Source organism: Augochlora pura, chromosome 7 (genome assembly GCF_028453695.1).
Source record: "Augochlora pura isolate Apur16 chromosome 7, APUR_v2.2.1, whole genome shotgun sequence".
Lineage (NCBI taxonomy): Eukaryota > Metazoa > Arthropoda > Insecta > Hymenoptera > Halictidae > Augochlora > Augochlora pura.
This window is the reverse complement of record NC_135778.1, coordinates 17,154,544-17,181,575: the sequence shown is the minus strand read 5'-3', so window position 1 is coordinate 17,181,575 and position 27,032 is coordinate 17,154,544. Positions and strand designations below refer to the sequence as shown.

The 27,032-nt window shown below is 46.1% G+C and overlaps 3 protein-coding genes across 3 annotated transcripts in view; all 3 read right to left on the bottom strand.

Annotated features, from left to right (window-relative positions):
- LOC144473608 (uncharacterized) overlaps window positions 1-3,791 on the bottom strand; it is an 84,839-nt gene extending 81,048 nt beyond the window's left edge. Inside the window, exon 1 of the mRNA XM_078187634.1 lies at window positions 2,943-3,791. The gene's annotated coding sequence lies outside the window, so the exon portion shown is untranslated. The remainder of the gene's footprint in view (window positions 1-2,942) is intronic.
- Window positions 3,792-4,634: 843 nt separating this feature from the next.
- Sqh (myosin regulatory light chain sqh) lies at window positions 4,635-6,652 on the bottom strand. The gene is made up of 4 exons (XM_078186332.1): window positions 6,526-6,652; window positions 5,277-5,476; window positions 4,986-5,199; window positions 4,635-4,907 (listed from the first exon to the last, which is right to left on the bottom strand). Exons 2-4 carry the CDS (start codon window positions 5,464-5,466, stop codon window positions 4,787-4,789), a joined length of 525 nt encoding a protein of 174 aa, XP_078042458.1. The 5' UTR covers window positions 5,467-5,476; window positions 6,526-6,652; the 3' UTR covers window positions 4,635-4,786.
- Window positions 6,653-7,838: 1,186 nt separating this feature from the next.
- On the bottom strand, window positions 7,839-17,248 carry Fw (CUB and Sushi multiple domains furrowed). Its single transcript, XM_078187560.1, has 22 exons — window positions 17,205-17,248; window positions 15,913-16,086; window positions 15,321-15,379; window positions 14,266-14,475; window positions 13,596-13,691; window positions 13,375-13,497; window positions 13,133-13,296; window positions 12,830-12,956; window positions 12,055-12,204; window positions 11,780-11,956; window positions 11,352-11,531; window positions 11,157-11,275; window positions 10,848-11,082; window positions 10,602-10,775; window positions 10,058-10,237; window positions 9,731-9,976; window positions 9,473-9,652; window positions 9,225-9,398; window positions 8,931-9,110; window positions 8,748-8,856; window positions 8,347-8,529; window positions 7,839-8,277 (listed from the first exon to the last, which is right to left on the bottom strand). Exons 1-22 carry the CDS (start codon window positions 17,246-17,248, stop codon window positions 8,172-8,174), a joined length of 3,390 nt encoding a protein of 1,129 aa, XP_078043686.1. The 3' UTR covers window positions 7,839-8,171.
- Window positions 17,249-27,032: the final 9,784 nt, after the last annotated feature.

The following is a 27,032-nucleotide window of genomic DNA, read 5'->3' as shown; positions in this document are numbered from 1 at the left end:
TACAGAAACTGGGACCGTTGGGACAAACCTGGTGCAATACGGATTCAACCGCTAACCGGGTCGACGAGCCCAATCGTCGGGGAATCTGTTTTTTAACACGAAACCTACCGCCGTGGCGGTAAAAATTACTGGCTCCAAACTTTTTATGATAAAATTGCTGAAACTATAAAAACTGTTTGTCTTGAATTATAGCATTATTTTATTATTTTTTAAATCTTATACATAATCCTACACTTCTAAGTTGCTAACTTTATTTTATGGTATTTTGACAAAACTCAATCGGTTAGCGCAATGGTTAGAGCGTACGATTTCAGTGCTGGTATTTTGACAAATAGAAGTCATAGATGTAAGCAATCACAATTGAATTGAGTCACAGCGATGTTATAGAGTTGAAATGTAGTTAAAGTATAAGTTATAGTTTAAGAAAAGAGATGTAAAGAATATAATTTATGACGTTATCAATAAAGCTTATTATGTAAAAAAAAGGACGAAAAGTCTAAATAAGGCTTTTTAATAAATAATCACGCCTTAGTCAGTTTTTATGTCCAGTCGGTTAGTGTTCATAATTCGTCGCCATCGTGCAGTTTATCTTTATCCCAGTATTTGCCATTACCCTTATCTTGCTGTATGGATGCTGTTGTTCATGGTCCTTGCGTCATATTTCGGAAAGTTCGTTTGCCATCTTTGCTTCTTAAGATAAATAATTGGCACGTTAAGGGTTAACAGGTTAAATTCGTAACACCGTCTCATTATTATTGTTCCGTGGTCGCGCGAACGCCGTTACGCAATATCAAAGCGATACGCGACCGGTTGTCCGAGCGTTGGATCGTGTTACGCGTAGAGCATACGCAACGTACACGGTTACCTTTTTACTCTTATTGCGATTCGATAAAATCCCTGGACGATCCACGCAGACGTTTCCCTTCACAATGATCCGCTTCGAAAACATCTATTTTTCTCTGGACGATTCGTCCTATGTCAATTAGCGTCTAGACTCAGTAGCGACGCAATAAAAGACTCTTGTGGAACGAGTTGCCCGAAGACTGCGCGCGCGACGTTTCTTTCAACAATGCTCTCATCCATAGTCACGCGCCGGCCGTTTGCTGCTCGATATTAACTATCCAAGCTCGATTTAACGGCCGAGTCATTTGCAATTCTCAATTCCACTTGAAACGCGAGACTACGTTTGTCTGGGATGGAAATTTTTTGATGATCTCGGCGAAACGCGAGGAGGATCCGTTTCCTATAAGCCAGCGGTTCCCATACTTTTTCACAGTGCGACCCACTTCTCAGCGAGAATGTTGTTTGCAATTCTCGTACTATTTTCCGTTAATACTTTGTAAAATTTGTATGTTCTATTTCGGGTAATAGACGGTCGCTTCATCTCGTATTTTTCATCGGTGTACGTCGTTCCCGTACTCTAATTGTAAGCAGTCGATTTTATTTATCGTAGAACAGTTTGTAATGTCAACGATAAAGCCCATCCCGCTAACTAAGGTGTCTATTGCAGGGAACATGAAAAGAAACTCTATTATTTCCGTGAAAGTTCCTGTTTCGCTACGTTTGATTATATTCTCGTCTCGTTTCTCTATTTTGTGCGAAGTATTTTCCGATATTCCCTTTATTTCGCTTCGCTTCATTTAAACGGCCATTGTAATCAACAACATTCAACTAAATGCCTAGATATTATCATACGCTAAAGAAACGAGTCCGGTAAATACCGTAGACGGATACATATTCTGATCGTCTACTCGTAAATTGAAACAGCAGTAAACAAAGCACGAACCTCCAGTAGTAATAAAGCTGCCGAGCAGTGAAATCTTATTTTATCAGTTAAAAATACTTGTATGGATTTTTTAAAAGTATTTTTTACTACCTGCAGGATTGTTCGATAAGTGTCGTTGCAGCATAATGTTTATTATTTATTTATTAACAGTAATAGTACGGAGAGAGATATATAAATCCTTTAAAAACAGTGCAGGGCATTCAAGTTAATACAATAAAATAAAACGTATACTTATATTCATATCAATAAAAGTTTGTATTTATTGAAAGTCAGAAGCAAAAGGTAGTATGAAACCAAGGGGCCTTGAAGCATAATTAGCTATAGTCAAGATGTGAATTCTAAAATCATTATACCTATGATATAGTTTCGACTTGGTTTGAATATTGGAGGTTTTCCGTGCTATAAACGCATGGTGCGCAGTTCGAGTATAAATTGACGGCGTATGCTTCAGAGACCAGCACGATATACGTATATGCAACCCTCCCCCACATTCGCGAATTGCTTTAACTCGTGGAACCTGAACGGACAAAGCGCCGATACTTGTTGGAAAATTCTAAAACAGTTCCGACAGTCACGAGCCTATAATTAGTCGACACAATCGATCATGATCCACTACGTAAAAAATTGCAACAATTGCGCAATAGATTTTAAACGTCAAGGAGGATGCAGAATTGGTAGCGCTCGAGTTTAATTCGTGAGAATTTAACCTGTTAACGGCACGATCTCTCGACCGTGGATACCCAATGACACGAATCAAAATCATGCAAAAATTAAATTGGTAAAGATCCCTGTAACGTCGTTTATCCTAATACTGCAACTATGATATAAAACGCAATAACTTCTGTCCTATAACAACCATAAGACTACTCGTCTCTCAACTGTTTAGGTACCCATTAAACTTCAATCGTTTTACTAGTTTCAATAAACATTGACGAAAATTACAGCCGAGAAGTCAAGGATTAACAAGACCATGTTATAGAGTGCGTGACACTAAAGATCCAGTTTTTTGGTGTAACTTTCAAATCACGTCACAGGGGGTCCTGGATTAGTGGTGAAACGAAAGAGAAACCGGAAGCTATCGAAGGACGAGGGAACTCGCCGTCGCCTGGTTGACAGTCTAACGAACGGTGACAAAGAGAAGAAAGAGCGGACTCACCGGGGTAGCGGCGAAAAGGTCGTCCTGGGGAACAGCTGATCCGGCTGGCTCGCTCGGTGGGTGTCGCTTTCGTTCGAGTTTCTCAATCGTGATCGGCTAACCTCCAAAACTAGCTGCGCAATCGAGTGGACGCGACGGGGCGGGGATAGTTGATCGCATGCACGAAGCACACACTACGGCTGATTATTTCCGCGTGTGTCCCAAGTGACAACAAGCGACACTGCTCGATCGACACGACACGAGACGAGATGAGACGAGACGGGACGGGTCGGGACGGGCGAAAGAGTGTCCTGTCGCAGTTAAAGCGACACAAGAAGATTACGAGGACCGCTGGTACTCGCGAAGGGTGGCCGTTGCGTCATATATCGTCGCCAGGCGAACGGGACGTAACCCAATTCGCGGCTGGCAGCTTCGGCCTCTGCTTCCGTCCCTCGTCTCATTCTCTCTTTCTCTCTCCGTACCGATCGACGAGTCGGTGTTCCTTTGCCCGAAGAAATTCACTGATCCCAGGCGAGAACGATCGCGGGCTACACGGGGTACGGTGCTTCACTGTGGCAACATCCACCAAACTGGTAAACACACCGCGCGAGCGACGGTGGATCATCGATGACGGACGACAGTCGCGGTTTCGAAGGATCTTCGGCTTGAATCCAATTAGCTGAGGAGATCGGCGAGAGCCGATGCTCCTGGATGCACTGGCAACCAGGTATCCTATCCACCGGGTACCTTCCGTGTTGTCCCAGTCGCTGCAGAACGAAACAACCACCGAGCGAAAGGACGCGACGGGGAAAGCGGTAGATCGAGGAAACCAGCAGACGAGCCAGACCCCACTCCGCCACCAGTGGAAATGATACTGCGGCTTCGTCGGATTTTATTCCGTGTATACACTGTACATAAACGGTCACGCGCAGTCGCAGAACGCTCCTCGCTCGGTCGGTCGTCGGGCTAGGCCACTTTTCAAACATTTGCACCAGAATCGACCAACATTTCATCTAGGTAAATTATTATTGAAATATTTTATTACCGCTTACAACCAGTAGACAAGTATTTATTTAATTGTTCATCAGCTCGATGATTGGTTAAAGCATTTTCGTTACGAAGGAAGTATTCGATTAACCTTTAAATGTTTTAACACGCGTTTCATAAAATTTTATTCGATTACTCTGATTTCTAACAATCAATTTTCCTACATTGTTATTACTTATTTTTTTGTTTTTACATGTAATTTGTTGCATTACATGTAATTAAAATTAATGTTTTCACGATCGATTCGAGGGGGTTGAAATAAAAAGATTTCAAAATTGTACAGGCTACTGCGGAGTTTTATATGATCTTGTGCAAAAATAATAATTCGATTAATGTACGAACTAATTGTAATTTTTATTTCCCGGCTCTGTTTGAATTTTTTCCAAACGTAGAATAGAGTGGTTATAAAGACACTACGCTTTTGGTGTACAATATTATATTAAAATATAAATGCCAACTCTTCAACAGCTACAAATTCATGTAGCATATAATATAATACATATATCAGTTTCGTTAACTCGACAGCGACCGCAGCTTATGGCAAGACAGGTTAGAGTTTCGTCTCTAGTTTTTATTCTTGAAAATAAATACGATGAAGTTTATATGTCTTGAGTTTACACATTCTCAGGACATGCTCCAGTGATAAGGCTGTCTTTCGAAAAATAATATAAACTCTAGATTTTCGATTATTCTCATTAATAGAGGATGTACAAAATACAAGTAATATTTCAAACTTTACAATTGCAACCATAGTATAAACGTGCGCTTATGCGCAATCGATCACACAAATACAAAGTACAAATGGCTCCACGGTTTGCTCACTGCTCGTCCTTGTCTTTAGCTCCGTGTTTTAAGATTCGTGTGAACTCGATATAGTCAAACATCGATCCCTTTATGGGAGCTTCGCGATACATTTCGTCCACATCGTCGTCCGTAAATCTTGAATGAGAAAAATAATTATTGATTTCTTCCTCTTTCCATTGTACAATGGAATTCTAGTATTCTGCGGAATGTTACCTGTCCCCCATCGTTGTGAGTAACTCGCGGAGACGTTCCTCGTTTATATGACCGGAATTTTCTTCATCAAAACAACCGAACGCATTCTTAATAACGTCTTCCGGATCAGTGCCTTGAAGTCTCTCTCCGAATAAGGTCAAGAACATCGTAAAATTGATTGGCCCTGGAGCTTCGTTCATCATACCTTCCAGATAATCTTCGGTTGGATTTTTTCCTAAAATAGTATGATTTTTCAATAAGATCGAAATGATTTATTTATATAAATAAAACGTGTAAATAATTCCATCTAACCTAAAGAAGCAAGCATATCATGGAGATCCTCTTTATCGATGAAACCATCGTGATTCTGGTCGATCATGTTGAAAGCCTCTTTGAATTCCGCGATTTGGGCTTGATCGAACATTGCAAAAACATTGGATGTGGCGCGCTGCGCGCGCTTCTTTGTCGTTGCACGACGGCCGGCAGTTTTGCGGGAGGACATGTTGGTATCCCTGTAAGTATAAATAAAGATTCATCTGGCTTCCTATGGTCGCTTTGGAATTTTCTTTAAAGCTGCTCTAAATGATTCTTGATCGTGTCTTAACCGTTTTGATTTTTAAAACATCTTTTTAACACTGCCATACAAAAAAATGCAAAGAAACGTGTCGCGATAAGATTATTTGAAGGAGACAACTAGTTCTATCAGTATCATAAAAACAAGATTATTGGATCGAATGTCGATTCGAAACAATTATTCTGTTATTTGTTGTCGAAATCAAACATTTATTTTGTATCAATTAATTCAAGAAACAGCAACGTAACCTTAATCGCGATAAAAATAACATCGTTTACTGTTTACTGCAGTTTTTCGCGACATTTCATTGCAACGAACAAATAGCTATAATCCAGTAGACAACTTTCTAGTCACGTTTACTTTTCGTTAATGAGTCACGAGAATTGGGTGTATAAGCATTTGTATTTCACCGACAACTTCATTTATTTAAACTTGACTCACGCTTAATCGTTTTGAAAACAAAATGTTAAGTAGAGCATTGAAAATTGTACTCTGGCACGCGAGATAACTTTCATGTCAACGATAGTATTCAATTTTACGATTTTCCTTATAATTTCGTCAAGCGAATCTACGTCAATGCTTTCAAGGTATCGAGTTCCAGCAGTGCATTTTGATTTTCTAATTTTACTTTACAGCTCTTTGTCTGAAAACTTTCCCCAGGCTATATCGGTACAGGCTATATTTGTCTATGGACAACTTTTTCTCGAGAAAGGCTCGGTACGTATCGAAAAAGGCAGTGATTCGTAACAACGAATTAGCAAGCATTTTACAAAGAAAAAATACATGAGAATATATTTTAGAAATTCCAGAGAAGCAATGGGAGAAGTAACGAAATCGAGGACACAATAAACAATGGCCGCCCTTCCAGAAAGACGAGTGCTGTCAAATGTTCCACGCATTTCGGACTGCTGCAGTGTTCTTTGACGAAACAATGAACAGCGTATTCCACGTGAGTAAGCTTAGACGAAAAAGTGAATGTTTACATACCTGGTTAATAGAAAATTTCTACTGTAGAAAGTGTCACGAAATACAGAACTGCACAGAGACTCGTACACTACTGTGACTCACGTTACGCGTCACTCTATGGTTATTCACCACACCCGGGCAGGTAGCGCCATCTGTGAAAGGATCGTTTGTCACAGGGGTTCACAACTTAGCCATTCGAACACCTTATGGGGTCAATCGATCCACGGGCGACGCTCTATCTCTCGCTGAACTATTTCATTTTATTAATTGAAAATAGTAATTACTTTGCTTGTTTCTAAAACTATTTTCTGGTCAAAAAAACTTACTCCATTGCATGATGAAGTTAACTTTTATCGCAAACTTCTATTTTTCTAAGCAAATTCAGAAACATCTCAGAAAATCGGCTGACGATAATCCGTTGCTTTAAATTTTGTTTAAGCATGTTACGTATTTATACTTACAACATATATACCATTGTGTTTGAGAAAATCCAAATAATAATTTTTGCAAGAAAAATAATTATATGGATTCCATGGTTGATGCACAAAAAAATCTTAAAATCGTTATTTCGATATTTTCTCAAAGGTCAATTTCGAATAGAAATAATTCCCAATTTGTAAAATGATTATTTTTTTCTGAAACACAAATGTTCTCTTAAAAGACCGCGTCATTGGAGGTGCCATAGTTGGAGCAAGTTACTGACAGCGAAAGCATTGCCTTATAAGGCAGTGCGAGGATCCGATATAGTTGGTGCGCGTTTCGTAATCGCCTTTACGATGTTCTCTATAAGTATAATTGCAACGGTATGTATTTTATTCACTTGTTAACAGTGAAAACCCGTTGTTTTTCATTCTTTTTAATTCTTTCCCTTTATCGTGGTATTCTTATTAGCAACATTTTGTAGTGTACCTGTTACCGACAATATATAAAGAACCAGTATTCTACAAAGTGCCTAGGCATTGCATATAATGACCGGCGTTTTTAGGCAATGTATGAAATATGAGAATTATTACATACTTTCCTTAAGCATTGTATATAATACCTAGGCATTCTATAGAAGGATAAATGCTATTTAGGCAAAATATAGAAAAAGGACCTGATAAGGCTATGTAACGGTTCTGTTAATGAAATATGAATCGTTTCATACATTGCCTAAAAACGGTGAGCATTATATACAATGCTTAAGCATTCTATAGAATGGCGGAATTCAAACTTTTCCAGTAACATACATAGTATAAAGATCAAGATCACAGAAGGTAGTCGCTCGAGTCCCAGGAAGATACAGTATCGTGTAAAATAAAACAAGAGCATTGGTTTCTTTATTCGTGCAACCAACGAACAATCAAGCTTATGTTACAAGATGCGCCTTTCACTTGAGATTTACAAATAGTCGTCCTAAATTACGGTAACACTCTATATACACAATGATACACGTGGAATTGAAGTCTCGCCAAATTTCGTTCCGCCGTGAAAGCTGTTGACGCGAATTTTTGCGCGAAGTCATAATCTTCGGTCGTGTTCATCCTCTTTACTTATTTACAGAAATCGGCGATACGCTCAACACAATAACATAAATAAAGGCAACAATGGTTCGCGTGTCGGTGTCCTCCCACATATCTCTGTTCTGTACATAAATAATACCTGATTCCGAGGACGACTCTGACAGACTATCGCACAGACACACCGTTGATGGTGATGCCGTTTCTGTTCGCGACCGGTTCAGCTTCGTAGTGTCCGGATCTTCCGTAATGTCTCCTAACGTTGTTGCCGTACCTTCGTGAAATGAAAATCGTGTATTACATGTGTTTCTTAGCACTCTGGTCTATTAGATTTTCAACTCACCCATAGGTACTGCCACTTATACTGTAAGGACTATCATAGAGACCGTCTTCCGGAACATTCTCGTACATGGCGTTAGGCGTTCCATCGTTAAGCGTAGCGTAGGACATTACAGCGGCGTTTTGATCCTCCTTCCTTTCGGCAGCTTGCACATTCTCCGTATTTTTCACAGGCGTAGCTTTCCTCCTGCAACGAGTACTCCATGCAATTTCCTCCGGACTTTTCCGGATGCTTCATTCAACGATACGAGACAGCGCAGATAAACAAAACATTATACTCTTTGTTAAGCATTCTACCACAAACTGAGAAGGTGATAGTCAAGCGTGCACTATATTTGTTCACCATTCGTGACTCGACTCGTTGAACGGTTTATGGTCTTCCGATCAAGTTGCACTAGTACTTACAGTCTTAGGTAAACGAGTCCAAGTATAATTAATATAAATATGATGACTCCGGCACCGATCCCAACGCTGGTACCCACGCCTTGCGCTTCCGCGACCTCGTTCGGCATGACTATCGAGAAATCCAACAAAACGTAAATATCAATCGTTCTAGAAACTCCGAGATGTTTCAGAAATCGTACTTACACTCGCACTTGGGCTCTTCGCCGCTCCAAGATCCGGTATCCAAACATTTTCTTAGAAATGGGCCGACTCTCTCGAACTGCGGTAGGCAATGATACTCTGCGGTTCCGCCGTAGGTTGTGGTCCCGTTCACCACGATCACTCTTCCGTTTTCTATGGGCCCCGGGTGCTTGCACTCGACCGCTATGGACAAGTTTTTACTGTCATGGCACTACTTTCGTAACCGAGTCTTTTTTAAGCAAACCATTAAGCGTTCATATACTTGTTTGAAAAGACGAAATTAGTGAAACTACTTACAGAAACAAGCGGGCACGTTTCCACTCCAAGAGCCGTTCTGCAAGCAGACTCTGGTCTCGTTTCCTTCCATGTAATAGCCACGCGGACACGCGTAGTGGGCGATGCCGCCCACGCTGTGCGTCGATACTTGCGTGGACAGTACTCCTTCCTTCTCCGGGTCCTTGCACCTGATTTCTGTGAATAGATTTGATGAATGAAGAACCTTTTAAGGAATCAGCTTATGAGTCGAACGGCGCGAGGACAATTACCTTTACAAACCGGTGTGTCACTGCTCCAGGTGCCATTTTCTAGGCACAATCTCCTGGCGAATCCATCAAGCTCAAAGTTACCGTCGCACTCGTAGAGCGCAGCTGCACCATAATAAGTTGCGTTCGACGTTAACGTGTATTTTCCGTGTTGAATTTGTTCAGGTTTGCTGCAATCGACATCTGGACGAACAGTTTTTGAATTGTCAGTACATTACTTTTGCAGCTGTTCGATCAAGACTTTAAAAAAATTGTTCTTACAGACGCAACGCGGAACCTCGCCGCTCCACTTTCCATTGTCCTCGCAAGTGGACAGAGGCTCTCCGATCACCTTGTATCCCCTCTCGCAGCGATACTTGGCCAGAGCGCCGATTTTATAGGAAGTCGCACCCGTGTTCGAGTTCTCCGGAGTCCCGGTGCGAATTAACGTCCTCCCGTACATTCTGTCGTTCCCGGTCACCGACAGAATCCCGTGTTCCGCGTACACTGGTTCTGGACACCGGATTTCTGCAACCGAACGCGTTTCAATCTGTTCATTGGCAATCATTCTCGCATGAACGGATCTCTTCGTCTCGGATCTCTGGGTACCTTCACACTTCGGAGTCGCGTCGCTCCATTGGCCATTGTCTAAGCAGTATCTCCTCGACACTCCGTTCAACCTATAGTTCCTCGTACAGCTGTAAGTTATTTCACTTCCCAGATGAGTTGTCCCGTTCGCGTATTCCACGGCTCCGTTTAACACGGGCAAAACTTTGCCACACTCCACATCTGCGACACATCGAACGCGATGTCATTGTTGTTAACCACGTCGAACTCGGTCAACGTCAAATTCGCTGTGCTCTGAATTGTGTAACTATCACGTTCTACTTGTGATATTTATTATAGATACTTGTAGACCATTCAAATAACGTGATAAGATACGATCGATACAAGAGAATTTAGTAAGAGTTCCTTCCTTCGTGTATTTTCAAAAGTTAACACTTTAGTTACAAGATCTCCAAAAAAGTTGTGAACTTGTGTTAATTAGGAGATATTGTTGATTTAGTAAGGTCTAGAGTTTTGGCTACACAGCCAAAGGACACACAAATTGTCCTATCGCGTTATAGGTGTCGTATATAATGAACATGCTTACATTCGCAGGTGGGAACTTCTCCAGTCCACTCTCCGTCTTTGCCGCACGTGTGTCTAGCTTCCCCTTGAAGTAGATATCCTGCCTCGCAGTGGTACTCGATGGCACTATGAACGTTCAAGTCGTAACCGACAACGTAGCTCCCTGTAGGCACCTCGGGCTCCTCGCAAGTGATCACTAAAACAATCAAAAAATAGATCGAATAATCATCCCGTCTACTTCGAGGTATACTAAAAATCTCAAGCTTACACTCGCAAGACGGAGTGGCGTGGCTCCATTTTCCTTCTCTCGTGCACTCGTGCTTCGATTCGCCAACCAACCAGTAGTCCTCCTGACACGCGTACATCGCCAAACTTTTCACCGTAGTGGTGCCGTTGATCAGGGACACGGTGCCGAATTCGATTTGCGCTGGTGCACCGCAATCGACGAACTTACATTGGGGCGCCTTACCAGACCACTCGCCGCCGACGTCGCACGTCAACACCTGTACCCAATTAACGGTGTACCTTTTGATGCCGATGATTTCCAAAATATAGATTAATTTGTAAAATAGCTCACGTTATCGCCGAATAAAATGAAACCGTTCTGGCAAGAGTAAGTGGCAGTAGATCCGGCTCGTCGCCCGGTGGTGGTAACGACTCCGCCATTGACCGGCGGCGGTTCAGGGCACCAATCGACTGGAAAATGAGGAACGGTAAATGCCTTACACTTCCGCCTTCTGGCATTACTAGAATGGTATCGCTAGCTTCGTACACAAGCATTGAGGTTTATGTCCACTCCAAATTCCGCCGTCGCCGCATCTACGTCTAGCGTCGCCGATCAGCGTGTAATTCTCCTTGCAGGCGTAATCGGCAAGTGCCCCATGCGTGGTTCTTTTGTCCACCAACGTTATGGCGCCATTCTCCAGTTCCGGGAGGGGACTGCAGTCGACGACTGGGAACATCGGTGTCATAATCGTATAGCGGTTTTCGTTATGTACAGCAGTCGGAGCAAGCGACGAATTTAGTTAGCCGAACAAATAATTAAGAAACACCGTTTTCTCGTAATTGACGCGGTTGCGCAAGCAACAAACGCATACGGATCCGCAGTCTGGCGATTGTACGCGACGCGATTGCGAATCGCTAGCCGCATCTTCGCGATAATTATGCGGGCCGCGTAGCACCGCGCTCGATCGAGCTTACATTTGCAGGTGGGCGGCTCGCCGCTCCAAAATCCGCTCGGCTCGCAGGCTCTGTTCTTCGAACCAATCAGCATGTAGCCGTCGGGACAGACATAGTCGATTGTGGAGCCTATCGTCCTCTTCGTGCCGACGATCGTCGTGTTCGCCGATTTCTCTGGGCTACCGCAAGTAGGTGGCCCTGAAAAGTGGACGCGGGTGAGATTGGATATTCTAGCATATTACGGAAACTCCACTCGTTGTTCCATGTACAGTTCGACTCGCATCGAGTTCACTCACTGCTTTGACATATCCAATGTAAATAGTCAAGGTTGCAGCCGACGTCATTCCAAAGCCAACTGCGGCCACCGTCCAGCACCACGCAATTCTGTTCACCGTTGTAATTGTTCGGCTGGTCTTTCCCCCAGGAAGGCTTTTGCACGATCTCGCCTGAAAGCGAACCGGTCATCTTCGACTATCATATTATCAATGCTGCTTCTTCGTGTTGCAACGATCGTTAATAACGAAGCTCGTCGAATGCAAGATCGTTAGAAATGAAAGGGTTAAAATTAGCTCAGACGACAGGTCCTTAAGCCGTAGCAGAACGCCCACGGATTTACGCGCAATCTTTTAGTCTGGCCGATCCAGACGCAACAAACGATTAGGAGAGATTATACGTTCGAGCAGACGCTCACGGGTGTAACTTCCCGTCGATTTCCCCACAGTGGCAACTTTCACGTTCTATTTATTAGCGCGTGCGATTGCGCCGACAGTTCCCCGCTGCTCGTCGATTCGAACTTCGATTTCACAGGCCCCGATGACCGCGGCCGGCCGACGAATTTCCAAACCGCCCTCGGACGAAATGAATTCCGGCGGCAGACGGAACTATAATTACCGCGTAATTGCCAATGCGGAGATCGATCGGATCGGTCCGGGTCGTCAAATCGCGACCAGAATTGCCCAACCTTGCTGCTACCCGACCCGGTTCCCATGGACGCGGCAGTCGATGGATCGTGAGAAGGGAAAAAGTCCTTTAGCCCGACTTAATAGGTAATAAACGGCTCTTGATACTTACCGTCCACCCAGCGCCAGGTTCGCGCCGTGATCAGCGGTTCCTTTTGCGCGCCTATCCAGACCAGCTGAGTTTTCAGCTTGTCCTTTCGTCTCTCGAGATTGTTCAGTATATAGACCGACGCCGCGCCCTGCAATCGCGCGTAGAAGTGAAAACACCCACTCGTTCCTCACAGCAAAAGGTGTAGAAGCTTAGCCGACAACTGGAGCATGCCAACGTGACTCGCGACTTTCCGTTAGCGAAATCGAAGAGAACGTCCGCGCTGGTCGTTTACCGAAACACGAGCGGAATATGAGTTATAAAAACCTTGAAGCCATGCACGAGATCGCCGCCCCTGGTGCGGCAATAGTTCCGGGCCTCTTGGAAGGATCCACCCTTCTTCACCACGAACTCGTAACAGGTGGAGTTGAAAGCGGCCAGATCGGCGTCAGCCGGTGTCCCGGCGTAGGCGCACCTGTCCGTTGAGAACTCTGCGGAAAATCGGGTGCAACTATTCCACAGGAATTTATTTGAATGGCTACCAGAACGCTCTGGGTTTCTAAACTTACCGTCGACAGCAAACACCTCGACCTCGCACAGGCTCAGGCTGCCCTCGACCCCGACCAGCTGCAGGAACACGTACTGCCCGATCAGCGCCCTGGCACACACGAAGGTCTTCGTGATGCCCTCCTCTGAAGCAAGAATTTTCAATTATTCTTTACGCTATTGCTTGTCCAAGGCTCTCACGATTTCATGGCGGAACATGTAGCTTGCTTTTCGAGTTGCTTACCGATCGTGCCCGGAAACCAGGCGCACAAGGGATTCCGTTGCAACTCCGCGCTACTGTTACCAACGCGTATCTCGATGTCCTGAAGGGGTTGGTGACCTATCGGGAACGGAGAACTTTCTCAATTTCGTCGCGACGGGTAGACGAGTTCCATGAATGGAACAGGGGCGGACTATCTCCTAATTGCTTCCGAGAGAGTCACAAAAAAACAGGCGGCTTCCTATCACCACCCTAGGTACTCGTATCTTCGTTAACGCATTGGGCTAATTGATTGCGTTAGAGTCATAGTGGCGTAAGTCACAAGTTTTCTTCTTTGTGAGAACAAAAAGTGTTGTTGATTGGGAACATGTGTATTGTTTACCGAGTAAATCTATTGTTAAGGTAATTTCACGTTAAGTTAATCTATAGTAACTTTATAATTTATTCTTCCGATCTTTTTAACATTGTACTATATTTCGATTATATTTCCAGTTATAAGTCAACATTGTTGAAAATGTCGCTTACACCACAATGATTCGAACCCACTCAGTTGTCGCATTAGTATTCTTCGCATTTAGCAATTCCTTGTTCTCCCGCAGATTGGAATAAAGGTCAAACGCAGTGCTCAACGCGTTAATCGATAGAATCGCGACCTTGGGGATTAAGGTCGCGCGAAACGAAAAGGCGAATTTACCGCAACAACCCCTGGTCGTCACTCTGACGACCTTTACCGAGTAGGACTTGAGGAGGTCGACTTTCCACCACGGACTTGGCTCGCTCTGCGTCTCGGTGCACCGTTTCCCATCGTGTTCGGTGCTTGAGTCGCCGTCGTTCCCGTGGCTAGCGTCTCCGCCTCGCACAGTGGTCGATTGATTGGTCGGTTTGCGGAAAGCGACGTTCGTACCTGTGGCACAGTATCTGCGTTAACATCCCCTTGCAAGAAGCTCAGAGAAACATGGAAAAGAAAGGATCGGTGGCCCGATGCGGACCGGCGCGAAGCAAATTGTTCGGAACCGAGCGACGCCGAAGAAAGGTGTTGCCAGCTAGGAGACGCCGTAGCTAACAAAACGACCATTAACGACAGGATGCGTTTAATAATAGGAAGAGAGAGAGAGAGAGAGACGATTATCCGCCGCTGTCCTAGCTGATTTCACCGAGTCGTACACAGTTTGTGGTTTCAGAATCTTCCGGCTTCCACGGGTTTCCGCATTCTCGGCGACAGCTCGTTCGAAATGATTTCCGTCGGAGTAGCGGTACGACGGTTGCAAGAACGGTTTCGGCTCGAAACGGCTGTCGCCGAGCGGGATCTTCGGTTGCATAACGCGTCCGCGACACGCGTTTTACCTACGAAATCGTCGCGCGTCGGTCCGAATTTTGTTCGAGTAAAAGTGAAACTTTTCCTTCCGCCGCGACGAACTACGAATAAGTTGTGTTACGAGACGCGGACGAAAGGTCAATGTACATATTGTCGGGCGAAATCGCTTTCCATCGAAACACGAGACAGGAAAAGGGGACAGTGTCGCATTTTAAGCGGGAACACCGTTAAATTTCTTCGATCGCGGAATGCACCGGCAACAGCGACTGCGACTGCGACGTCTCCTCTCCTGCGAGCTTCGAGGAGAAAGCTGAGCGAGCGATCTGGTTGTCAAGGAAGACGAGCGATCGAACCGTGCTCGCCGCCGCCGCCGCCGCCGCGGCCGAGAAATTATGCGCGCCGCGAAAAGATTTCGTCCTCGCAGGAATGCTTACCGCAGAATGGTAGGTCTCCTTGCCATTTCCCCCGGGCGTTGCACGTCAGGCTGCCGCTGCTAAACAACCAATTGCCTCGATCAGATTCATCGAATACCCTCGGCTCGCTGTAAACTCTGTAAACGCTACAAACGACGCGCGACCACGAGAGATCGAGACGCGGACACGCGAGCAAATATCCCCTCGATCATAAGAATTACATGAAAACGGAGAAAGTCCGTAATAGCAACCGGCCTGCGATCGACTACTGTCGTGCCGCGAGAAACATCGTCGTCTCACTCGACTGCGACCGCCACGCGTTCCTGCGTGCCACGAACGACAAAAACCGACACTTTGAATGTTGCACCAACCGCCGAAGTCGTGCAAATAAATTCAAACCCACTCATAGAACCCTCTAGATCGATCGTTTAAATCCCAATCACCGGAATCGTTCCTCCTCGCGTGACTCGCTCCGCGAATCCACGGCTGTTTAGCAATTTCTAGAGTAACGGTTCGCGATGATCGAATTAATGGAGGACTTGGCGGCCTCCTGCAAATTACCCGCGGACTCTCGGCTTCTGTTAGCATGCGTGTTCGAGTCAATTAGACTTACCCGAATAATTCGTAGCCAGCGTCGCACGTGTACGTCGCCACGGAGGCGGTCTCCAGAGTATCGTCGGACAACGACACCTTGGCGTTCATCGGTACCGCCGGATGACCGCACTTCAATCCTGTATTCAAGAAAATTACATCTCTCAGTTCGTGACGGCTCGGAAGCAATCCCCAGCTGCAAGCCGCTGATTCATTAACCGTCAGATCGTTGCGGTATTTTCTTAATAGCTCGCTAACAGCTAGTCGAATACCATAGTTCTCATTTCTCCGGTGCCATTAACCGCGAACTACGTTCTTTCCGATGGAACCAAATTGCTGATTTCTCGACCGGAGCTCAGGGAAAAAATCATTCCGACAAAGAAGTTTTACGACCCTCGCCCTGTTTTCAGGCGGGATTCCTGGAAAGGAACGCGAGCCTACTCGGCAATTAAGCGACCAGCGAAACCGGGACAATTATCCAAATTTGAAAGCAGGCGTCTCGAAATACCGCGATACTATCGATAAAGGTGTTGGTAGAGGCCGCTTGGTAGAGATCGACGCTGTTTTCCTTTCGTTCCCAATTGGTTTTTCGCGATTCTCCGTTACGCAAGGCGTCGCGGCGGATCTTTAATTGGCGACAACGTGTCAAGGGCGCGTTTGTCTTTCCGCGAGTACCGCGATTCTTTCGCTCGTAGACCGCAGTAAAAGTAAATCGAACAATAGACAGACGCGACATCGGATCAAGAGAAACCTTGGGCAAAGTCCCACGAGACCACCATTATTCGCGGCACTCGGCTCTAGAAATTAGTCGCGCGTCGCGGATTTTCTATCGTCCGCGAAAGGATCGAACTTAGTGGGTCGCGTATACGATATCCATGAAGCCATCGAGAGTTTTCTGCGAGGGAAAACTTTTTCTACGAGTGAAAAGCCCGCTGGAAATCGAGGACCATGTACGGTGGACGAAATGTCCACGGGAATTCTACTGTTCTTAATAAAATATCAGAATATTTTAGACGATCTCTCGGATGGAATGATTACGGAATGATTGTTAGGTCGAGTCACATATGACTTCTCCTTCTTTATCAGACATTTATCTTGTTTTTTCTTTTACTCGGTTATTGTTTTCTTTTTATTTTATTTCTCGAACTCCGTGTTTATTTAGCGAAAGCAAAAACTCGTTCGTCCCGGTGAGTCATAGTGGCTGCATCGGAAGTTATTTATGCCTCGACCAAATAGAACGACGCGCGAATATTCAAGAAAGAATGTGCTGGCTATCTTTTGATCCTCTCGACTGGTTTACACGCGGTTGTTTACCAGTGCTGATACGCCGGCGATTGTAGGGACACCTTGGTGTCCATCAGGATGGAAGTAGGCGACGATAATGGTCCGAGACTCGTGAAACTTGTTGAGGGGCCCGGGAGAAGGCGATAAAATCTCTAGCCGCGATTAGAGGAACGTAGCAGTCTCTCGGCTCGAGGAATACCGTTTCCGGTGATGCTTCAAGGCCGATCACGGCTAGATGGCCTTTGATTTTCGAGTCGACTGCCAGGCTCTTAACGATGAACCTCGTTTGCATTTTCTCGTCGGTCCGTCGAGATCGCGACGGTAATTCTTCTGAGACCGCTATTCGAGAAAGAAATGGAGAACGATGGAGAGCGAGCGAGAGAGACAGAGAGCACCGTTCATTTAAATAGGAGAGTCTGCGCGCGTTGAATCACCTGCGCGCCACTCGGGGTGAAAGCATCCGTTGTCTCTCGAGACTGTTCGAACTCTTAGGGAAGACCCCGTTTCTCGTGGGACATGGAGTTACCGTTTCGTGTGAACGGGTTAATTAAACCTAACGTAAACGCGTTCGCGCGTGCTGTGCCTCTCCGCTCGGCTCTTTCGATTCTTTCGCGGCTCCGTTCTCTGCGGAAAATGTAATTAATATATGGTTTCACCTTGCATTAATAACTGCTGTTTTAATTACGTGCACCGAGAATCGACAGTAAACTTTCAACTTGACTGTACCATCCGTTCTCTCAACTTTACGGCAAAACTTACGTTCGGTGCGTACTAATTGTAATTGGACGATTTCATAGGCGTCGAACGCTGGAGGGGAACGAGAGATAGCGTACATCGCACGGAACAAAAGCAAAAAGATTCACACTTGATGCTGCAATTATTCAGCGAAAAGGTATCTCGGCTTTTATCCGGAGCCCTAAAGAGTCCTCAGTTAAGTGGAATTCCACGGTTAAGAGTCGTCGCATGCGCGCGTGTATGTGCGTACGCTGCTAGGCTTTAGCCTCGAGTCTTTGGCATTCGCTGATCGCTTCGTGGGTCTGGGTCATGCGGTTACAAAACTTTAAAGCCGAAATAACGGTACGACATGGAGCTACTTCGTGTTGGGTCGGGACTACTACCGGCGAAGCGTGTCACGGTACAGTTCTTGGTTTATCGCCATTTTTCTGTATCCTCCTTCGATTCGTTCGATTCGTTCGATTCGTTCGATTCGAGGAAAGCCGAGTCGTTAATTATCGGGGACTCGTCGGTCTCCCCGTTTCTCCTTTTTCCCATGTAATTGCACGTCGTGGTAATCTTTTTCCATTGTGTGCACTCTCAGCGACGCGAAACAATAATTACTCGACTTTCTTGTCGGTTTGATTTTTTTCCCCTGAAAATGGTTGTTTCTCGCTCGCGGTACGGAACCGTTTCAGGGAACAATCAGGAAGTTAATTACAGGTCGAGCAATTTGGAGTCGATCCACGCCCGGGGGTCGCTCGTGCAGGACAGTCTGCGCGAATTTTTTGCAATAATCGTTCTCGGTGCGAAGCGAGAGTCAGTTTATGGTAGGTGCTATGATAGATTGGCGCCTGGTGCGCCACGAGTCCGCCCGACAGCGTAGACTCCCGTGCTCCACGGCTCGTTATACGTAAGTATCGCGCGTACAGAGGCGATTGTCGGGACGCTGGAAAGTGGGCGTGCCTGGTTACGATCTATCTCGCAAAAAAAAGGGGAGATCAGATCGATCGTCAAGGATACAATCGAGGCTATCGAGAAAGACCGATTCCGTTTCATTCTTTCTTCCGCCGAGGGTCCTTCGGGATCTCCTTTTGGCGGCTCATTGGCAATTTACTGGAACACGATCGACCGGCTCGATACGAGCTGTTTCGAGATGCGGGGGAATCGATAACACGTTTTTTTCCCGCGGTGTTCTCGCCCCACGATTTCCGGCGCGATCGTAAAGAGAAGCCGGAGAGGATGTACGCGATCGTAACGACGGATATTACGTGTCGTTGCCGTTGCGTTTACGTAAATGCGGCGCACCGAGAGCGAATTTTACTGCCGACGACAGTAGGCCACGAGGGAAGAACCGGTTAACGGTGATCGGTTCCTCGAAGTGGTGTCCCAGACCGGTGTCCAACCGAAGCCGCCATTCCGCTACGGAATTCGTGCCACTTATCGTTAGCCCACCAATTTCAAATCAACCGTTTCCCGGTGTTCGACTGTATCGGTTGTATCAGCGCCCGATGTACAACGGGCTCCTTTCGCGGGTTTCCTAATCCATTGTGTTGCACGATGAAGGTAGGAAAGCACGTGGTGCGTGTGCCGTGTCGTCGCGATCGGCAATGACTTGCGACACCTTGCAACGCGTCAGGAAATGAAAATCGTGCCGCGAAAGGTGTACTTTCGTGCGATTGTCCCGCGTCCGCTGACGGATACAGGCTGGTACAAGCTCGGGGAAACCGTACACTATCAGACAATGGAGAGTTCCTAACGATCACGATACACGCGGATTTTATTAATCGAACACACCTTGCGACCGGAAGAGTCGTGTCGATGGCGACCGTTCGATCGCGAAAACAAGAAGGAATCGTTCATTGGGTGTTCCTGCTCGACCAGCTAGGGCTTTCGCCGCACTCGCTCTCCGATTGATCTATAGGCGAAAGTTCCGAGAATTTGGTTCGTTGTCATTCAAGCCAAAACATTCGATCTGGATGTAACCTAAGCGCACGTGATACGCGGAAATTCTGGGGACTCGGGATTGTGTAACGCGCTCCATCACCAAAATACTCGCGATAGATCGTGAATGCTGATCGCATATCAGGCCGGATCGGTTGGAAGTAACGAGCGCCGGTTCGAAATTTCACCTGCGTCGGGCGTGGAAGTCCGATCCGTGCCCCACCCACGTGTGCCGCGTTTACCGCAGCATAGGCATAGATTATCGCGAGTTTCGCGTGCTTCTGACAATGAGTCTACCCAGAGCCAGTCGGGGCAGACCTGGCCTGGCTAAATGTTACGACCGTCTCAGCTCGATGGAAACGTGCCTAGTTCGTTGCAGCGTTCGACACGCTTCCTCTTTCCTCCCGCGAATGAGAAAGAAAAGGAAAGAAACGCGTTCGCCTAGAATCTCGAGGACGCTTTGCTTGCCCACTGTATCGAGTTTGCACCGGCCACCGACTCTATCGGAGTCTATTAATCGACCTATCAACCCCTATCCTTCTCGTCCGACACTTTTGCAACAGCTCTGGAATCGGATCAGAGCCGTGCGAACCAGCCTCTCCCACAGACAAACGCACAGGTATCAACGATCGCTGACCATTCTATTTACGAGTTAACCGTGGAAACGACGACTGTATGAAATGGCTGTTGCCGGTTCTGTCAGCACGTTCTACGACGGAGAATCAACGTTTAACCCTTTCGCCACGGCTACATCCAGACGCCGGAGAACGGTGCAAGACGCCGATATTTACCGTCGAGGCGATGGACGTATGGCGGGATCTTTCGTAAATAAGAAATTTCGTAGTATTAATCTACTATATTGTTTTGCCCCCGATGCTTTAATTATTATTATCGTTATTATTTACGGTAAAGCATACAAAAAGGTTAGAGATTATTGAATGAAAAAGTCGAAAAGACAGAGAAGACGTCTAACTAAAGAGACTAAAGACGTTAACATTTCTAAAAGTCCCATTCAAACTGTTATTATCACCACTAATGTGACACAATTCTTTTACTTTGAAATAGTGTAAGCATCGAATGGATGTTGGAGATGAGTTGTTGATGATTCTCGGAAAAGCACAAACTGGTAATTGGAAGGAATCCCGAGCCTCGAGACACAACAAAATTGTACCTTAGAAAAATGAATGTCCCGAGTTAATTATTATTTAATGGATGCCTGTCCTTCCTACCGACCATCCCCTTTATTACCAAGTACTGCGAGAAGGTAATAAACGCATACTCGAAGTAACACCGGAGATCAATTATCGTCTTCGAAGCCGTAATTTCCTAGTAATTGCTCTAGGTCCTAGTATTGCTATACGTCCTTCCTACGCGTTTTTGTCCGGCGCGGATGAAAGTTCGCGCCAGCGGTACTAGTGTGGCTAGGCAGTGGATGACGTAAACGAACGGTGGTGCGTTTACTAAATTTTTCCCGATGTTCGCGATTCGTTGGAGCCGAATCGAAAGTGCGGTGAACAGGCGGGCACGTGAAACAACCGACCGGTAAGAAGATAAATCGTATCCCGGTGAAATGATCGGTGTCTGTCCACGTGTTCCCAGCGAGGTAATATAGCGCGTGGCCGTTAATACGCGGGTCGCAGAAACGGTGTTCGGACTATCAAGGTGTTCCATGTAGGTCACCTAGGAGAATAAGAGTTACAAAAGGCGAAACCCGCTTGGACTCGACAGACCAGTCCCGCTGAAACTAAGTCGACCAATTCTCGGTCGGGGGAAACACGGAATCAGATTGATCGGGACCCAGCCCTAACTGGCGCGCACAGTGTCTGCCGGCTGCCAGAATCGGCGAACACGAAAACACCCTATTTCCGCTTTCACGCTCGACGACTGCGCCCCTGCATACTCGGCCTCGCCTCGCCTCGCTTCGCCTCGCCGATTTAGTCGAATCGCGGCCTCTGTTTCGGCCAAAGAGTTTCAAACCCGTCGCCTTCCTCTCGACACCATCGGATCGCTATCCGATGTCCTCGGACGAAAATAGCCGGTTGTTTTCCCTTCGTATAAAAAGATGAAAAAAATCCGATGGAATTCGCAAGGTTTAGGCCAGCCGCGACAGTCAGAGCGACGGGGACCTGCGCGCGTTTTATTCGAGGCGGATACACCGGGTGACCTCGAGACACCAGAAAATCCGCGTGGACGAGAACCGAGTGGGCGGTACCTGTTTTGTCCGCTCGTATTCCTTTCCTCGGTGTCCGTGGACAAACAGCGGAGAAACAGATGGAAAACTATGAACGATCGTCGGATTCGAAATTCCTGCGATCCATTCCGGCGTCGATATTCGACCACGCGGTTCAACGGACTCGGAGATATCGGCGTGCGCTCGATACATCCGATTTCCGTTCGAAGAGATCGCTGGAATACCGCGCGAGAAAAGAGAGAGAGAGTCGCGTTACTCTTTCCTCGTTACCAACTATTTTCCTTTTACGACAAGAAAAGAGAAGATCCCGTTTCACTCGATACAAAGTATAGGTCCGAGTGTCCCGTATATCGAACGATAATCTTCAAATCTGGCATATTTACGGCAGCTTTCTTTGAATACCTCGTGCCGCATGAAACGAAACGGAACGGAACGTGTCGCGACCAAATTGTACGTGCTCGAGTAACCACCGGGCTGATCGGGGGGGGGGGCTGTCGACTCTAGGGAAATGTGGCTCAAACGAATACGTGCCTTCTGCGCCCACGACGAGGATCCCCAGAAGGGATAGGAGAATCTCTCGCGTCATCCTCGATATGTCGTTTGCTGGCCTCGGCGAAAGGCGGGATCACATTGAGAACTCACTGGCCGTGGTCGCGATCATCCGCGATGTAGGCACGATGCACGATGCCCGGCTACCGGAGAACACTCTTTATCCGCGCACCTCGCGGCAACTTTCACGAGAAGTTTCTTTGTTCGGCGGTCGCGCGCACGGCACCGATGAAAACTCGTTTCGAGCGCAACGTGCTTGTCCGTTAATGCGTCGACGACGATTCGCGTGTTTACACCAGAATGCTCGCAGCCGACACAAGCTGCGACGAGTCTTCGACGTCCGGAATCGGGATCGAACGGATCCAACGGAAAAGCGTTCTCGGTTCGCACTGGTCACCACGATCTAGTCTTTGGTCATCGGGATCAAGACGTCCGACGATCGTCCTTCCATCGTTCGATCAATCGGTTCGATGGTACCGATCGTTCGTGGTGATTCGCTCCTCAATGCGATAACGCTCCTCCAGATTCTTCATGACGTCTCGCACGGTGTTTGGGTGTCTCACCAGCTGAACGTGTTCGCCCGGTTCTCCGATCGAATATACCGCTGAAAACTCACCACCAATTCCCGGAAATCGTCGATTCACCTGTTACCGAAGACCGTTAAGCGCGACGCGGCGTTATGCGGACGGCATTTCGCTGGCCGTTTGATCGAGCCTCGAGCGTCGACCGACTATGACGATCCGTTCCCTTCACTAGCCGTCCGTCGAGTGCCACGGGCCTCGGGTCTCCTGTACTCCTTCGACATTATGAAAGTACGCTGTGTACCTTGCTGTGCACGTCGTATAGTCGTATACTGTGCCCGTGCATCCAGCCAGGCCACTACGGGGGAACCTACGCTCGGCTACGTTCCTCTCGACTTTTCGCCTTATGACCGGCTGCGAGAATAGGTGTCTTGCACCACCGGACACCACCTTTGTCTCACTTTTTCCCTCTTCTTCTTCTTTTCACCGACAAACTTCTTACCGAACTGCTACCAGCCTCTTCTGCGCGAAATACCTGATCCTTCACAGCGTTTTTAACTCCATTTTTCTTCCTGTAATGCCGCTCGAGCGAAACTATTTTGTTCGAAAGAATTGTCCATCTAGCACAAGAAACGAATACGAATCGATCAAAGCGGACAATTTCTACGGCAACTGTTTCCCACGATGAATTGATCGTACATAGGAACATCCACTGATCTGGTCCTGTCGCGTCATGATCCAGATCGAGAAGACAGCTTATCCGTATTTTTATCGCAATCCGCTCGTACGTATTGCACGCATATCCGTAACGCTTTCAAGGTGAAACAATTAACATACGGTCGAGTAGCCGTAGGTACTTTTACTGGAACCTGATTGCGGCTCGCAGAGGAATCGATTGATATAGAAAAAGTTAATGGCTTCCTCCCGCTTAGAGCGTAACAATTTGCAGAGGTGCGGAAAATTATACCGAAACGGAGTTCCACAGTAACGCAAATACTCGCACGTGTGCGCCGACGATTATCCACTTAATAGCTGATACCGTATTTCTTCCGTAAATCGAGTAGCTGATAGAAACGTTAGTGGACTGTAAAATATAACGCCATAATATGTTGGCTTATGTTTCAAAAGCGTTAAAACTTTCTGTCTTCGATACCGATCGTAAACGCTTTAACAGTCCTGGCTTGAAAAGGGAACACTCTTTAACTTTCGAATTGCAATGAGATCAGCATAAATATGGATATTGCTGAAACGATCTCGTTGGCTCGCTCGAGGGACAAATTACATGTTTCATCTTAGAAAGGAAGGTTTGAAAAAGCGACCGTTGCCAGCAAAAATATGGACACGTGTTCAAAAAAGAAAAGAAAAGTATCTACATCTGTTGTCACACTCGCTTCGTCTGTCATTTTTGGTAAGTGCGCCCCTCTTTCCGGCTCGTTTATTCGATTAGTTGACGCCATGGCGTCGGGTGTGGAGTGAGGGACGCGCGAAAATGGTAAAGTCCTGCGTCAGCTGCCTACTGCTTACGTCCTGGCAACCCGTTTCCTCGAAAAAACCGCACTGCCGGCCGTGGTCAGTAACGACGAAATGGTTCCCGACGTTGAGATACCGCCACGAATCAGTGATTCCCATTCCTGATGGTGCCTTGGTCACCTGCTCAAGAAACTCTCTCTCTCTCTTCCTCTCTCCCGCCTCGCAGCTTTAAAAACCGGGGCGCGTTACACTAAAAGCTGATTTTCTTGCTCATTGGCAAGGCGAGAGATCATTTTCTCTTCTAATCACTTTGCCACGCTAAAGCGAAAGCATTATTAAATCTAATTGTACTCCGTGTTTTATCGGATTTCTCACATTTTCGATTGATACAAATGCAGAAGCGTATGCGATCTACTCGTTAGCATCGGTGACTGACTGAACTGTGGCCTTGTTCTGCTTAGTTCGGCGGATTCATGGATTATAATTTGCTGGGTAAACCGAATCTAGATAGGCTGCTTTTCTCCCATTCCTCTATCCTTTCTCTCCACGAGACACTGTCGTTTCTTACCGCGTAGAAAGTAAATAGAGTGCGGAGATTTTAATGAAATTATAATGAATGCCGGATATTGCATTCTTTGCAGCCGCGCTGGCAAAACAATTGTTCCAATTTAGCCGGCTACTTTCCGTTTCCATAGTGAGCCGTTCCCAATGCCAGATGACTCGAAATAGATAAGAAGCCGAGGAAAATTTGAATAGTCGTTAGCAGAAGATTTTATTGCTGGACAATGAGCTTGTTCGGAAACCGTGCCATTCAAATAAAGCGACGCGGACGACGCGGACAATGAGTAGCCTCTGCTAAGAAATACGCTCCAAGCGAAGAAGATAATTTGTCTTTCCGCAAAGGCAAGCAGATAATTGCCGGAACGGAAAGAGCCTGTAAATCAAAGGCAACACGGTTTCGGGCATGCAGAACGGCGTGCGCGTTTTCATTGTTCCCAGGTGCCCAACGACACATTAAGGAACGCCACCGTTTACGTAGAGACGGCACGGACTACAATAGGATATCGAAACGTAGGGTGGTGCCTGAAACGAAAAAAAGGTTGAAAAACACTGCTATAAGGTTACACCGACTTTACCGTTAAACCCCTCCCTACTGACTCTCTTACCACATCGGCTCCCCACCTGAGTCACGATGTCCCTCGCGCGCGATCGCGTTTCCACTCTGCTCTCTCAGCTTCTCTCTCTCTCTCTCTCCTCTCTCCTTTCAACTTTTCTCACCTGTCCCTCTCGCAGCTTCGGGCTCCATCCTTTCGCTCTGTCCTTTGCTCAGTCCTTCTCCTTTTTTATCAACGGTATACGTCACTGGTACGCGTTCGCGAGCGCTCGAGCTTGGGACTTGAGGCCCCTTTCACCTCGGGTAGCCTCGTGTCTTCGTTTCGATTTCTCAAAGAAACGAAGCACGCCAGAATTCGGCCGATCGCCGAATAGATGGCCAATCGAGTTAAGAGTTCACGTGATTGTGTACACTCTCCCACAAAAAGATAGCATGATTTGTTCATTTTTCAACTGTCGTGAGAATACCAAAATATGCTTTCGTAGATGGACGCCCTTTAGAACTGGTTACAAATGTCGAACTTTTCGTCCGCGAGAATGTAAATGTTATGTAAATAGATTCTTAGCAAGTGGATTTATAAATATGTATAAATGTGGTATCTAAAAATTTGATTGAATCGTTAAAAAATTAAGAAAGTAGAAATATCTTTGATGTGTTTCACCATTGTGGACCAACGATTTTCTTATGTATAAAAGTAATATGAGTTTTTTCCCTACCTGTGCAATACGAACTATAATGTTATAGTGAAACACAATTTTTCTCTGCTTGCACTTGTTCATTGACTACTTCGGTATACTTTTTACTTTACATAAATATTTTAAAGTTCTTATTTGTGTATATTGCATTTAGTGGTATTTTGAGACTGTAAATTGGAGACATCAAAGATTTAAAGCCTAGTGGCAAAATGCTTAAACTGTTAGCCGAAATCTACTGTTGGTAATTTTGTCTATTAGTTTAAACGCTTCTGCCACTCGTCTATGGTAACAGTTTGAGCGTTTCGCCAGTATGTTAATTGGCGCTTTTCGAACACCTGAACGAAGCTTCTTGATAGCGCTACGAGAGGCGCCACTATTTCGCAACCAATAACTGAATCGTGTCAAATTTTCCGCAGTACTTTATGCCAAAGGAGGTAAGAATGATGTGCTGTTTTTAAACTCTCGAAATAGATTTTTAATCCATAAATTGGAAGATTTAGTACCATTATCCGTATACATATTTTGCTTATGTAGCAGTATTTGAGCTGGCTTGCCGCACCAACAATCAACGCAGATGGATACATCCGCGACTTGCGATAGCGTTGCGAAATAATCTCTCGTTGTTGTAGTTCATTTTAAACAGAGATCAACATTAGCGTT